At 37.0% G+C, this 12477-nt stretch overlaps 3 protein-coding genes across 3 annotated transcripts; 1 reads left to right on the top strand and 2 right to left on the bottom strand.

Moving 5' to 3' along the window:
• The first annotated feature begins 854 nt into the window (after window positions 1-854).
• Window positions 855-4500, top strand: LOC105204795 (hydroxymethylglutaryl-CoA synthase 1). The gene is made up of 2 exons (XM_011174003.3): window positions 855-1565; window positions 1646-4500. Exon 2 carries the CDS (start codon window positions 1739-1741, stop codon window positions 3104-3106), a length of 1368 nt encoding a protein of 455 aa, XP_011172305.1. The 5' UTR covers window positions 855-1565; window positions 1646-1738; the 3' UTR covers window positions 3107-4500.
• Window positions 3853-8610, bottom strand: LOC105204794 (ras-related protein Rab-43). Its single transcript, XM_011174002.3, has 5 exons — window positions 7906-8610; window positions 7386-7470; window positions 7078-7176; window positions 6837-6994; window positions 3853-6747 (listed from the first exon to the last, which is right to left on the bottom strand). Exons 1-5 carry the CDS (start codon window positions 8119-8121, stop codon window positions 6640-6642), a joined length of 666 nt encoding a protein of 221 aa, XP_011172304.1. The 5' UTR covers window positions 8122-8610; the 3' UTR covers window positions 3853-6639.
• Window positions 8611-9232: 622 nt separating this feature from the next.
• Window positions 9233-12447, bottom strand: LOC105204793 (complement component 1 Q subcomponent-binding protein, mitochondrial). Its single transcript, XM_011174000.3, has 5 exons — window positions 12056-12447; window positions 10869-11019; window positions 10574-10776; window positions 10008-10096; window positions 9233-9522 (listed from the first exon to the last, which is right to left on the bottom strand). The coding sequence occupies exons 1-5, from the start codon at window positions 12264-12266 to the stop codon at window positions 9373-9375; spliced, it is 804 nt and encodes a 267-aa protein (XP_011172302.1). The 5' UTR covers window positions 12267-12447; the 3' UTR covers window positions 9233-9372.
• Window positions 12448-12477: the final 30 nt, after the last annotated feature.

Below are 12477 nucleotides of genomic sequence, written 5' to 3'. Positions count from 1 at the left end.
TATATTTTTAAGTGTCGTTTTTTTTTAGTGTAACGTCATGCATAGCATTAGAAATTATTTTATAATTTATATATATTTTTTTTCTTGTTTTTTTTTAAATAGCCAAAATATATAAAACAATCTAAATGGAGTCTATGACGTACGCGGCAAGGAATACGTTAAGAAACGCAAAAAGCATCTAAATTAAGAACAAACAAGAGGATTGGGAAATTGGGAATGTAACATGACGCATCAATAACCGAGTTAATTACTACTGATAATTACTACTGATGAGTAAATTGCTACTTGGACGTCGTACGTAACTTTTAATCTTTGCGCTTGCGACATAGCGACAGTCGTTATCTCGTCGACAGGAACAAAAGTAACGCGCGCAAAATTAATTTCTTCTTTTCGTCTTCTCGCTTCCTCCATTTACTTTTGTGAGAAGAAAAGTCGTCGAAGGAAGATTATCGATGAAGAAAAAGAGGAGAAACGAGAAAGCGCGCCAGGGGAAAAGGATCGTCAGTGCATCGAGGCAATTCTTCACTGAAAACACATTTCTATTATCTTCTTTCGTCGTTAGGCATTACATCACCTCGCGTCGTCGAGGGCGACGTTCATGGTCGCTTCTCGATGATCGTGCGTGTGTATGCGCATATTATGCGTATATTCTGCGAATTCTTCGCGGGTTTCCGTGAATCCTTGTTAATCTTACTGATAAAGGGACGATTTACTCGGAAAAAAAACACGAATTTGCGCCACTGTGACACGTGTCGCTCACCGATTAGATTTGGAACAGCGGGTCACGGGGTCGAAGCGTCCGCTTTGCCGGGGCTTTCCCCAACCCTCTTCCCTTCCGCTCCACTGATTGTGAGAAGAATGCCACGGCTGACCGTTACTCGCATGATGCAAATGAATTTCTTTTTTTTGTCCCCTTCAAAAGGGGAGTATTTGCACCGAGTGGCGATCCCTCGCGCGCATACACACGCACGATTCGTTCACGAATTTATTATATTCCCCCGAGTTCCATCGGCAGCAACGTGGCGCGGCGGCGCGGACCTTTGTCCTTCCCCACCCTTCGACCGTCAGCGGGGCGGCGGCACACAATCGGCACGGCATGATTATATTGCGCGTGCGAGCTGTGCATTCGCTGACATTCGCTCGCGAGAGCTCGAACGTCGTCGTCGAGGCGCCACTGGGACCACGTGAGGAGCAGACCAGAGCAGACGAACACAGGCGAGCGAGTGGGCCGCTTGCCGCTGACCGGCCGACTTACTGACGGACGAGCGGAGGTGCGTTGCACGCGCGCGCGCGCGGGCTCCGCCGAAGCACGCAATCGAAAGCGACGCGACGACCGGGATTTTCACCGAGCCGAGTTTCACTTCTAACCTGAATTCGGCGAGGAGCGTGCGTGCGTGTAGGCGCATTATACGTGTGCATTACCTCGGCGCCTCATCGCACGACTTGTCATCGTCGTTGCCGGCGAACCCGCTACGCGGAAGTCTCTCTCTTTCTCTCTCTCTCTCTCTCTGCCACCTGCATAACTTCACCAGGAAGCGCGCGGCTGAGCGATCGCCCGTATCGCGGTGAGTTCAACGGGATCAGATATTATATTCAAATATATCGCGCGAGAGTAGCGCAACTATTAATCAAAATCATTCGACAGGCTCTCCGATCATCGTCAGGGTAATTACGTAAACTTACCTAATAAGCGGGCACACCGTTTGCAAGGATATTTGCCGCGCGACCTGGAGAAAAGATGTGGCCAAAGGACGTCGGCATCTTGGCCCTGGAGGTCTATTTCCCGGCGCAGTACGTGGACCAGTCAGAGCTGGAGGCGTACGATGGCGTGTCGACGGGCAAGTACACGATCGGCCTGGGCCAGTCGCGGATGGGCTTCTGCAACGACCGCGAGGACATCAACTCGCTGTGCTTGACCGTCACGCACCGGCTGCTGGAACGTCACGGTATCAATCCGCGGGACATCGGTAAGCTGGAAGTGGGCACCGAGACTATCCTCGACAAGAGCAAGTCGGTGAAAACCGTGCTGATGCAACTGTTCGAGCCGCACGGATGCACGGACATCGAGGGCGCGGACACCACCAACGCCTGCTACGGCGGCACCCTCGCGCTCTTCAACGCTATCTCGTGGGTGGAGAGCAGCTACTGGGACGGCCGACTCGCCCTGGTCGTCGCGGCTGACAACGCGGTGTACGCACCGGGTACCGCTCGACCCACCGGCGGCGTGGGCGCGATAGCCATCCTGGTAGGCCCGGACGCGCCACTCGTGTTCGACCGTGGCCTCCGGGCATCCTGCAGTCGACACGTTTACGACTTCTACAAGCCGAACATGCAGTCCGAGTATCCCGTCGTCGACGGCAAACTGTCGATCCAGTGCTACCTCAACTCCCTGGACAGCTGTTACCAGCTTTACCGCGAGAAAGTCAAGAAGGAGCGCCCCGGCGAGAGTCCGGTGACGTTGAGCAACTTCGACGCGATGGTCTTCCACTCGCCGTACTGCAAACTCGTACAGAAATCGTTCGCCAGGCTGGCCTTCATCGACTTCTTAAACACGCCAGAGAAGGAGATTCTCAGCGATTATAAGGACGCGGTCAAGTTTCACGCCTCCAAGCTCGAGGACACCTACTTCAGCCAGGACATCGAGAAGGCGTTTTTACAGTTCAGCAAGGCGAACTTCGAGCGGAAAACACACCCCAGTCTGCTTATAGCGAGTCAAGTTGGGAACATGTATACGCCATCGGTGTACGTGGGTCTAGTCTCGCTACTCATCTCGAAGCCGATTAGTGAATTGGCGGGCAACAAGATCGGCTTATTTTCCTATGGCTCGGGGCTATGTGCCAGCTTGTACTCGTTGACGGTGGCAAAGGACACGCGAGAAGGTTCTGGCTTATCAAAATTAATCAACGGCCTTTCCTACGTCAGGTCGCAACTGGAGGGACGTCACTGCGTTAGCCCGGAGGAGTACACCAAAGTGTTGGCGTTGAGGGAAAAATATTGGAATGTTGTGCCATTCACGCCGCAGAGCAGTATAGACGACATGTTCCCGGGTACATATTATTTAACGCAGGTAGACGAAAAGTACAGGAGGACTTACAAGAGAGTATAAGATCGACGTATTAGACAAGGTTTAGGCTTGTTTCTATTTAATTTTATTCTATAAAGATATACATACGTAAAATAAAAGGTTTGAGGTTTTGTTTTTTTGGTTTCTGTTAAAATAATGACATATATTTATATATTAGTAACATATACACTATATCTACCGTTGAACGAGGTAACGTAAGAATCCCACAAATTAAGTCTTCTCTGACGAGTTTTCAACTCGCTCTACGTTAGTTATAATATCTTTTTTTTATCGCATTAAGACAATTTTATTCTTTGATATGACTTTAAAAAGTAACGACGATAAAATAACAAACAATAATGATGTAATTCATTAAAAATTATAATTGACAAATAATTTATACACATCGCGTAGCAAGTATTAGATATAGGAGAATCTCAGGCACTTGTGTGATTTTAACAGAAAATATTTTGATAGAACAGAATGAGACTATTTGCGCCGATAGCTTCTTCGTTGGTTTATAAAATATAATATAACTATTTTGCAATGTCGTTTTCTCCTTACATCGTCAATTACAAATACTTTCAAACCTATAATTCGCCAGAGTTTAACCATTACCGTTGTAGCTTGTTAGTATTTGTACACATTTAATGATGGCGATATTACATCGATGCAAAAACAACATTGAAGTGTGCCTTAAGTATGTAAGACTGTTATACAACAGGAAACAAGTTCAAAACATTTTTTTATACACTTACGCTAATATACTATTTATTAAAATTTTTTGATATATACGAAGAATATAAATTAAGTCGCATTAATAACAGATACACATCTGATATTTAAGATCAAATTAAAAATCAATCTTTGTAAATTCATGATCAATTTACGCATCTGTAACATTTGTGAATTGTCATCTAGAGTTGTCTTTTCTACCTCGCTTCACCTGTTTTAACACACTTATTCTACATTATTATTTTAATGCAATAAAAGAAAGAGTGAATGTTATCAGCTAGTGTTTTGATCTTTTTAATGTTAATCATACATGTTCATTTACATTGGAAGAAATAGTTATCGAACAATTATCTGTTCCATTCCACGTAAACCAAATAATAATGTGTATAAATGAATATTTAAATGACTCTTTTACCATAAACAACTTACGCATATAAAGAGTAACTTTATCACTGTGATGAATCTTCTTTTTTTAGAGTCAGTCTACGTTGACGCAAAGCAATTAATTTGCATGTATGTAAAGTTTTGTAATAAGTGAATTCTATTATCTGAAATTGTTATCGAAATGCAATACATGAAGCCGTTTTGTTAACTCTAACAAAACTATTATGCTACACATGACATAGTTTAATGAAAAATATATTTTTCAACTGTCTCTACATACATACTGTGTAGAATATAATAAATATTTTTAATAATTTCATATGATATAATTACTCATAAAATTAATCAAGTGTTTCAAAAAGTTTATAAGTTTTTACGTAACGAGAAGAAGATAAAGTAGACAAAGCATCAATTTTTATAACACGTATATATTCTCAGAAGGATACAAATAAAATTTAACATTAAATTTCAAAATACTTGTACGTAATTTTGAGACATTTGATCAATCTCATGAGACATTACCATGTGTATTATTTGAACATGCAATATTCAAAATGTAATTTAATGAACTTAATTGCGTATAATATCCCTCTTTTGCATACGCATAGGTTCAAACATTTTCATATCATATCTATAATTACATTTATTATTTAACAGTGTGGAAGTCAATATACTTCCTATTTCATATCTGACAAAATACTTTTTTAAAAAACACCGAGATACTTATATAAGTTATAAAAATTAGATCTATCTTGATTCGTGAGAACACTTTGATTTGGACGTAACCGCAAGATATTTACGTATTAATTAGCTCATATCAAAAATATATAATTTGCAATCGCAACGAGTATTTCGAGAATAATACACGCAACATAAGTATTAAAAAAATATATTACAACAATTTACATATAAGTAGTAATAGAGATTCGTTATACGGTTTGTTCACAAATAACAATAGCGTTTACTTAAACGAAACGCATTCTACAGATTTGCCCATTCACATTGCACTTTTAACGCTGAATGCGGTTATCTGGATGTCACCTTTAACATTTTGCTATATATATATATATATATTTATTACATTATTGCACTGACTGAAATAAGTTACGATATGTGATACGAATTAAATCGTAAATTTCTTTCCGTACAAACACGAGACGATAAAATAAAAACACCTATTAAAGTTAAAAATATTTTGTTTTGCTTTTAGATAAGATTAATATTCTTACATCGTGACAACGTGGATCGCAAAATGTCAAGTTTTAATGGAGACACGCTTATAGCAAATTTGGTTGGATGTACTAATATGCACTAGTGCATATTAAAGCCGTTGCACATTGATCTAGTATAAAAATAAATTGCACATATCTCAATTGATAAAATTTTTAATACTTGTATTTTATCAAATAACATAAAAGAGTATTGAAGATTTCATAATTTAATCTGTTTATATATTTATACTGAACACACATCTTACATCAATTCATGTACGTTGACTTTAATGTGCACTAGTGCGCACTGATACAGTCCAACCGAATTCGATCAGAATCAAACGGCCGCTTTTAGCGTAAAATGCGCCCTGAGAATGCTGTGGATTAGTATTTACAGCTTCTAAGTGGGTGCTCGGTGATCGAGAGGCTAAATCTCACGTTCGCCGTAACAACTTTCGTACGTGCAAATAAATTAAATAAATAAAAAAAAAAACATTAAGTTACCACTCGCAATTTAAATTCTCTGTAAACTTCTCGAGTACACTTCGCAAATGTTTGTGCGCGTTTAGTATATGAAAACGTGTAACATTTTAAGGCACTAGAATACTCTAAGATCTTTCTAGGGAGATCTCTTAGACATTTCACCGTGGTGTTCATAGTGTATCAATACGTGTATGCATGCGTAAGTATAAGTGTATATATTTGTACGTTTTTGTTAAATTGTATATAAAAATACACATATGTGCCTCTTCCCAGTAAACTTTTGGAGCAGAAGTGTGAGCCGCCTTATTCTAAAAATTAGATCTTTATCGCGAGATTCATTTTTTGCTCGAGATTAAAACAGCGAACGTTGTCCTGTTCTGCGTGAATAGAAAGATAATATTTTGAATTTGGCACCTAAGTATCTTTCTGCTATCAGTTGCTAACTGATAGAATCACAATGATCGTACGTATCTCGTTTTAAAGATGTTAATTTATATCACGAAATAAGATAAAAGGCAGTGAAATTTTTGAAAAAAAATTACAAGAGTTATGTGATATTTCAGATAAATCCTTCGCTTATAATAATTTTTTACGTTTCAATTATCGTTCTAAGAAGTCCCAACTTATGAAGCTGAAGGAATTATTCGCTATCACATTTGTCGACTATCTTTTATCTTATCACTGGACACGTCGATTGTTACATGAAACTTTACTTTCGGTCGTTCGAAAATAGCGCATCAAAAAAATTATATGTAACGAAATTTAAAATATTTTAAACGAGCAGCCCGAACAAGAAGACAGATCTCGACCGACACCGAGCTTCACCACTTCATCTTCGCTCGCGCTAATTTGACGATTATCATGTCGTCTCTAAAAAATATAAAATACAATAATAGTGCGTTTTATATTTTTTAAATTATGTAAGGAAGTTTTGCGCGATGTAAAAAGAACGGATTTACCTTAAGTTCCGATGCCAGATAGAAAAAGATAGAGTCGATATTTGTGTTATCTTTGGCTGAGGTCTCCACTATGTGCAAAACTTCAGGCAGATATTGACATAAGGCTTCGGCCTCCACTTTCTTCACCTCGCGCAGATCTTCCAGATCACATTTATTACCTGTAAAGCAAAAATGTATAAGAAATGAATAACAACTGTGCGATGCAACATGATAATTGTTGTATTATATAGAATGATCGTACCGACTAATACTAGGAGCACATGAGATGACGTGTACCTCCGGACCTCTTCCACCCAACGTTGCAAACTTAAGAATGTCGATCGCTTCGTAATATCATAAACTAAAATAATTGTATATTAGAATGACGCCGTAACTTTTCAGATAACAAAGAACAAAAGTTACAGTTTCCAGAAACACATAGCATAATTCTCTAAATTTTTTCATTAAACTAATCTTTTTAAATTAGAACTTATTCTTCAAATTAATAATATAATGCATATTATTCGAAAAATGATCTATCATGATTAATATAGTATATAAGTTACATACCTACAATTACTCCATTTGCAGATCTATAATAACTCTGAGTTATCGTTCGAAATCTTTCCTGCCCTGCGGTATCCCATATTTGTAGCTGCCAATAACAAAACAAAAACTTCAGTATGATTAAAGTATTAATAGTCACTGTGAATTCAAATGGATCAAGCTATTCTTTTGTTCCACATAGGAATGTATTAGACGCACCCTTCTGAGATTAACTTTGAAACGTTTCATGCAGAAAATTTTAAGTTAAGAATACAAATGAGCGCATCTTTATTGAGAGCTCGCTCTCGAGTACAATCGTGGAACCAGATGAAATATCAGTCTGCCCCATTTATAATTAAATTTTTATTAAATTGAGAGTTTAATAATTTTATTATTATTTTTTGCGTTTAATCTCTATTTGCTGAAGACGGAGTCTCGACGCCTAGTCCGTTTCATTGTAAACGCAGAGAACGTAGCTAAAGCGAACGGAGCAGAGGTTAAACTCCGGAGCTCGACGCTCCAGGGAAATCGGAGCGCAGCGCACCTTGATCTTCTTGCCGTCTATGAGGACAGTCTTCATGGTGAAGTCGACGCCGATGGTGTTGCCATGGCGCTCGACGAACGTGCCGGACCTGAAGCGCTGCACCACGCAGGTCTTGCCTGTGCCGCAGTCGCCGATCAGCACGATCTTGAACAGGTAGTCGAAGCTCTCGTCGTCGCTCGTGCTTATCATCAGGTTGTCGGGATCGCGACACGACATTCTCACCGCGGGACTCGCGTAGTGAGGAGCGAGGGCGACGGTCGCGTGGACTTTGTCACTTTGCTGGACAACTATCTACGCCATCGTCGTGTCCACGAGTCTTCCTTCATCCAATTGCGTCCATTTTGGTCCATCCTACAGCTTACAGCCCCGCGGCGATTCATATCAGCGGCGAATAGCGAGATTGCCGACCCCTCTTCTTTCTGTCTTCCAGATATTTTTTTCAATTCCTTTTCTTTGCGCAGTTGCTCTTATGTCTAAGAATAATAGCATCTTTTTTTCAATGTTCGAGCGTATTTCATATATATTTATATGAGATAAGTGTGCGACTAATGTAAGCGATAGTGTGAATGTATAAAACGCAGAAGAGAGGAATATGTAAACGTGCGTTTTATAAGAATGAATATGTTTAAGATATCTTTATCTACAAGTAAATGACGTAAATGTAAATGGGGGAGTGATGTACTTTTGAGGAAATTAATAATGTATAAATGTTTTCTAACATTGAGAAATTCTTAAAATTTATAAATCTAGGATTTAAAAATTTTAAGAATTTCTCAATGTTAGAAAACATTTATACATTATTAATTTCCTCGAAAGTACATCACTTCCCCATTTACATTTAAATTCTTTAGAATGGATATCAAAAAAATGTGAGATAAAAGGATATAAAAAAAACTTCAAGTATTAGTATTTCAAGTATTTTGTTTTTTTTTTACATTATTACAATAGTCAAAAAAACGGTACAATTTATACTGTAAGTCAGTTTCATTCATTATATAATTAATCTCTAGACAACTTACAATGTAAGTAAATTATTTCTATTACAATTGTTTTATACAGAACACATTAAGGGAAAAATAGTTTTTAACATTTTTTATAATCAAGCATATTAGCATGTAACGTTTTATAAACCCTATGTTTTAAACATCTATTTTTTTCTGCATGACCTATTAAGATATATGTATAGAAATAAAGATGCATATAAAAAGGTTAGCAAGTAAAAACTCTTTTAAAATATCTGGGAGATAAAAATTCAAATTGTAATTTAATGCAATTTTACTTTATTCAAACAAAGAATTTTCTTTTTCACAGTGGAACTGAAACAAAATTTTCATTGTATTTTTCATTTTATTCGAATATTTTGAAAATTAAACATAAAAGTAAAAATATGAATCAGAACATCCTTTTATTAACAATGCTTACAAACTACAGTATCATGAATCGCAGAGTTTTAATACTAATTCCTAATTACTTTCCAGATGTGAACTTTGATAATCCCTCCAATAGGCTGACATAAGCTGAATGCTCATAGGATGTGCTTAAATTTATCAGCTTCTCTGCAAATTCATTTGAAATACCTTTCTCCTCGAGGTAGTTCATCAGTAGGTCATACAAATACTATAAAAAAGTGCTTTATTTAATAGCTGATTTATCTAATATAATAAAGAAGCTTAATCTAATTTATATGTGGGAATATTTTGTGACTTGAAAATAAAATGTCACATTCTTATTTCAACGCTCATATGATAAAAGATAATGAGCTAGTTTTATAAGAATGTTTATAATTTCCCAAAGATTCATAATCAAAGCAGCCATGATAAAGCAGTTTGTACTCAACACTTTGGGAAGACATTTAATTTACAAAATGACATGTATTTTTATTTCTTTGATTTTTTACTTAAAACTTTGAAATGTATATCAAGCGTATTCTAGTAAAAAGCTGAACCAAATTTAATGCTTTAATATATACTGTTTACACAAGTTTTTCTAAAGTTTAATATTTATTACTACATAAAATAAAAATTAAATTATAAATAAAATATAATTAATAATTATTAATAAATAAATTATTGTATAGAGACAAAATTAAAAATAATACTTACTCCATCGATGATATCGCCAGCTACAGAGTACGCAGTTTCGTGTTGATCCCCATCGTATAGCGTGATTTCATCGATACCAAATAAGTCCACTGCAAAAAATTAAAATTAAAATTTGAAGTAGTATTAAGATTATAAACAAATAAACAAGTAAAATAATAAGTATATACATTGAATATTATACTCTTGAGATTTTATCTGTCGCATCTAATTGCGATGTGATATTTACGGGAAAGCAATTTTGAAGTATTAAGAAATAATTATCAAGATGAAACTGAGAAAAGCCATTATAGAACAAGTGACCAAATTACTAACAATGTCTCAAATATTAGAAATTCCATCTTAAATGTTTTTTTGAATATATAAATTGTTACATAGCTTGATAACTATATCTAATTTTATTTGAACTCTTAAGGCATCTATTTATTGTAAGTTTCATTAAAGTAAGACTTCAATAAAAAAAAGCATTTAAAATTGGATTTTTAGTATTTGGGACACTATCAGTAATTAAACCATTCATTTCACTTTTTAATATATTTTAGAAAATATATTATAACAAATGTACTTACTATAACCTTCTTCAAGGTTACTTGATTCAACAGCCGTATGGTTAAAAGAACAAGTGAAGCCTAGAGTCTGATTGCCCCTTATTATGTCCACTGTGAAAGTTGGCTTGCTTCTCATTTCATTAATTTCAGCATTGTTACTAGTAGGAGTTATCTCTTCAGTGTCTGTATCCACCGTGTGGTTCACATTGAATGAAATATTAATTCTAGAATAAAAATATAGTTGATAAGATGTCAGGTCATGCATGAATTTACACCTTAAATTCACAGCAAATTTAATATGAAAATTTTTTCTTACGTATCATTGCCATCTTTCTTTTTCAGATTAACCTCAGCGCCATTGAGGGACACTGCAAAGCCATTTAATGTTGTTGGTATCGTCTTTAATTTCTGTGCCTTCTTTTCGGCTACTATCTCCTCGGCTAGAAACTCTGTTAAATTTTTCTCCGCTAATAAAAGAAAAAAGATAAATATGATTAATAAGAAATAAATGAGCAAAATATACAGAAGTGTGTAAAATTATATACTTTAATGAATATTGAACAAAAAAGTAAATTTAATGTCATAACTTTAGATCACTGTACTTAAGGGATATCAAAGTTGTGTTCCGATGTATACTGCCAGTACTAAAAATTTATAGTTCATATTACGTATACTACAATTTTTAATACTGACAGTGAATTACGGAACATAACCCAAATTGCATAAAGTTAAATAAAATTAAGTTGAAGCCTCAGACCAATGCAAGAAATCTGTAATTTTACCAATTATAGATTTGTTCTTTCTAGCTGAACTGTATTATATTTCTTGCAGTTAAAGTAAAAAACAGAAAAGGAGAAAATGAAAGTACAGGCAAAAGATACAAAGAACGCATCTAACAATTAAAGTAGTAGAGAGATATTTTGACCATTGCTGTATCAATACAAATCGAACAAGAATGCCTTTTACAGTCGCAACTAGGCCTTCGTGCTTGTATTGTTTGTGTGATTTTATATACTTTCCTCAAGTTCAATAAATCGCAATAATTTCTTTAGTTTTTTCAAGGAGGGGGGGGGAGGCGAAAAAATTAATATTTAATAATACGTAATATTACTTAATCTTGTTCAATTTAGAATTGTGTTATGACTGAAAATTAATTCGGCGCGCAGTTCATTGAACTTGAAAGTATATAAGATCACACAAACAATACAAGAACGAAGACCTAGCTGCGACCATAGAAAGCATTCTTGTTCAATTTGCATCTAACAATTTTTTTCAAATATTACATCAGTGTACATTATCAGATTAATTCAATGAGATCCCAAAAAAATCATACTTTAATGAAAAAGAGTACAAAGGAGAATGCTTCAAGCCACAATTGGAGGCTAACGCATTTCCGTTGCAAAATCTCTCCTCGAACATGGACGACTAACGCGAAGAACATCGCGATCGTACGGTTAATGAGAACGATGAATGCATGATTCATTGATATTTTTGTCGACGTACTTTTGGACTGCGAACTGCTGTAGCACCTGCGGGTGCGGAGATTGTGCAGCTCGAAGGAGGAGACGAGGGGCGCGACTTCGGCGTTTTGCCGGCGTCCGCACACGCTCCACAGAGCCCTGGTGGGTTGTCCGCTGCTGTTGCTGCTGCACGAGGACGACAGCACACCGCGAAGCGCCGTGGTGCGTAGCGCGCTCCTTACTATACCATTCATGATGACTGGGTGCAGGTGGCAAGTTGACGCGGAAGGAAAACGCGTGATGAAACGAGAACGCGGAGATCTGAGGAGTTCGACACGAGGAAAATGTGGAAAATGGTTGCGTCACGGTAGTTCGCAACCCAACTTCCTGTCCGACCGCAGCACTCGCGCAGCTTCCGGCGATGCACGTGTGGTCCTCATGACCGATCCACAATGCGTCGTAAAA

The sequence above is a fragment of the Solenopsis invicta genome, chromosome 16, assembly GCF_016802725.1.
Source record: "Solenopsis invicta isolate M01_SB chromosome 16, UNIL_Sinv_3.0, whole genome shotgun sequence".
Classification (NCBI taxonomy): Eukaryota; Metazoa; Arthropoda; class Insecta; order Hymenoptera; family Formicidae; genus Solenopsis; species Solenopsis invicta.
Note: the sequence above shows the minus strand (reverse complement) of the source record. Positions and strands in the feature narration are given on the sequence as shown.

Coding starts and splice junctions, on each gene's coding strand:
- LOC105204795 (XM_011174003.3), top strand. CDS start 1,739: ATGTGGCCAAAGGACGTCGGCATCTTGGCCCTGGAGGTCTATTTCCCG.
- LOC105204793 (XM_011174000.3), bottom strand. CDS start 12,266: ATGAATGGTATAGTAAGGAGCGCGCTACGCACCACGGCGCTTCGCGGT. Junction 10,777..10,868: donor AAGAAAGATGGCAATGATAC/GTAAGAAAAAAT, acceptor TTTTTATTCTAG/AATTAATATTTCATTCAATG. Junction 10,097..10,573: donor TAACCTTGAAGAAGGTTATA/GTAAGTACATTT, acceptor AATTTTTTGCAG/TGGACTTATTTGGTATCGAT.
- LOC105204794 (XM_011174002.3), bottom strand. CDS start 8,121: ATGTCGTGTCGCGATCCCGACAACCTGATGATAAGCACGAGCGACGAC. Junction 6,995..7,077: donor TGTGCTCCTAGTATTAGTCG/GTACGATCATTC, acceptor TTTGCTTTACAG/GTAATAAATGTGATCTGGAA. Junction 6,748..6,836: donor ATCTGGCATCGGAACTTAAG/GTAAATCCGTTC, acceptor TATATTTTTTAG/AGACGACATGATAATCGTCA.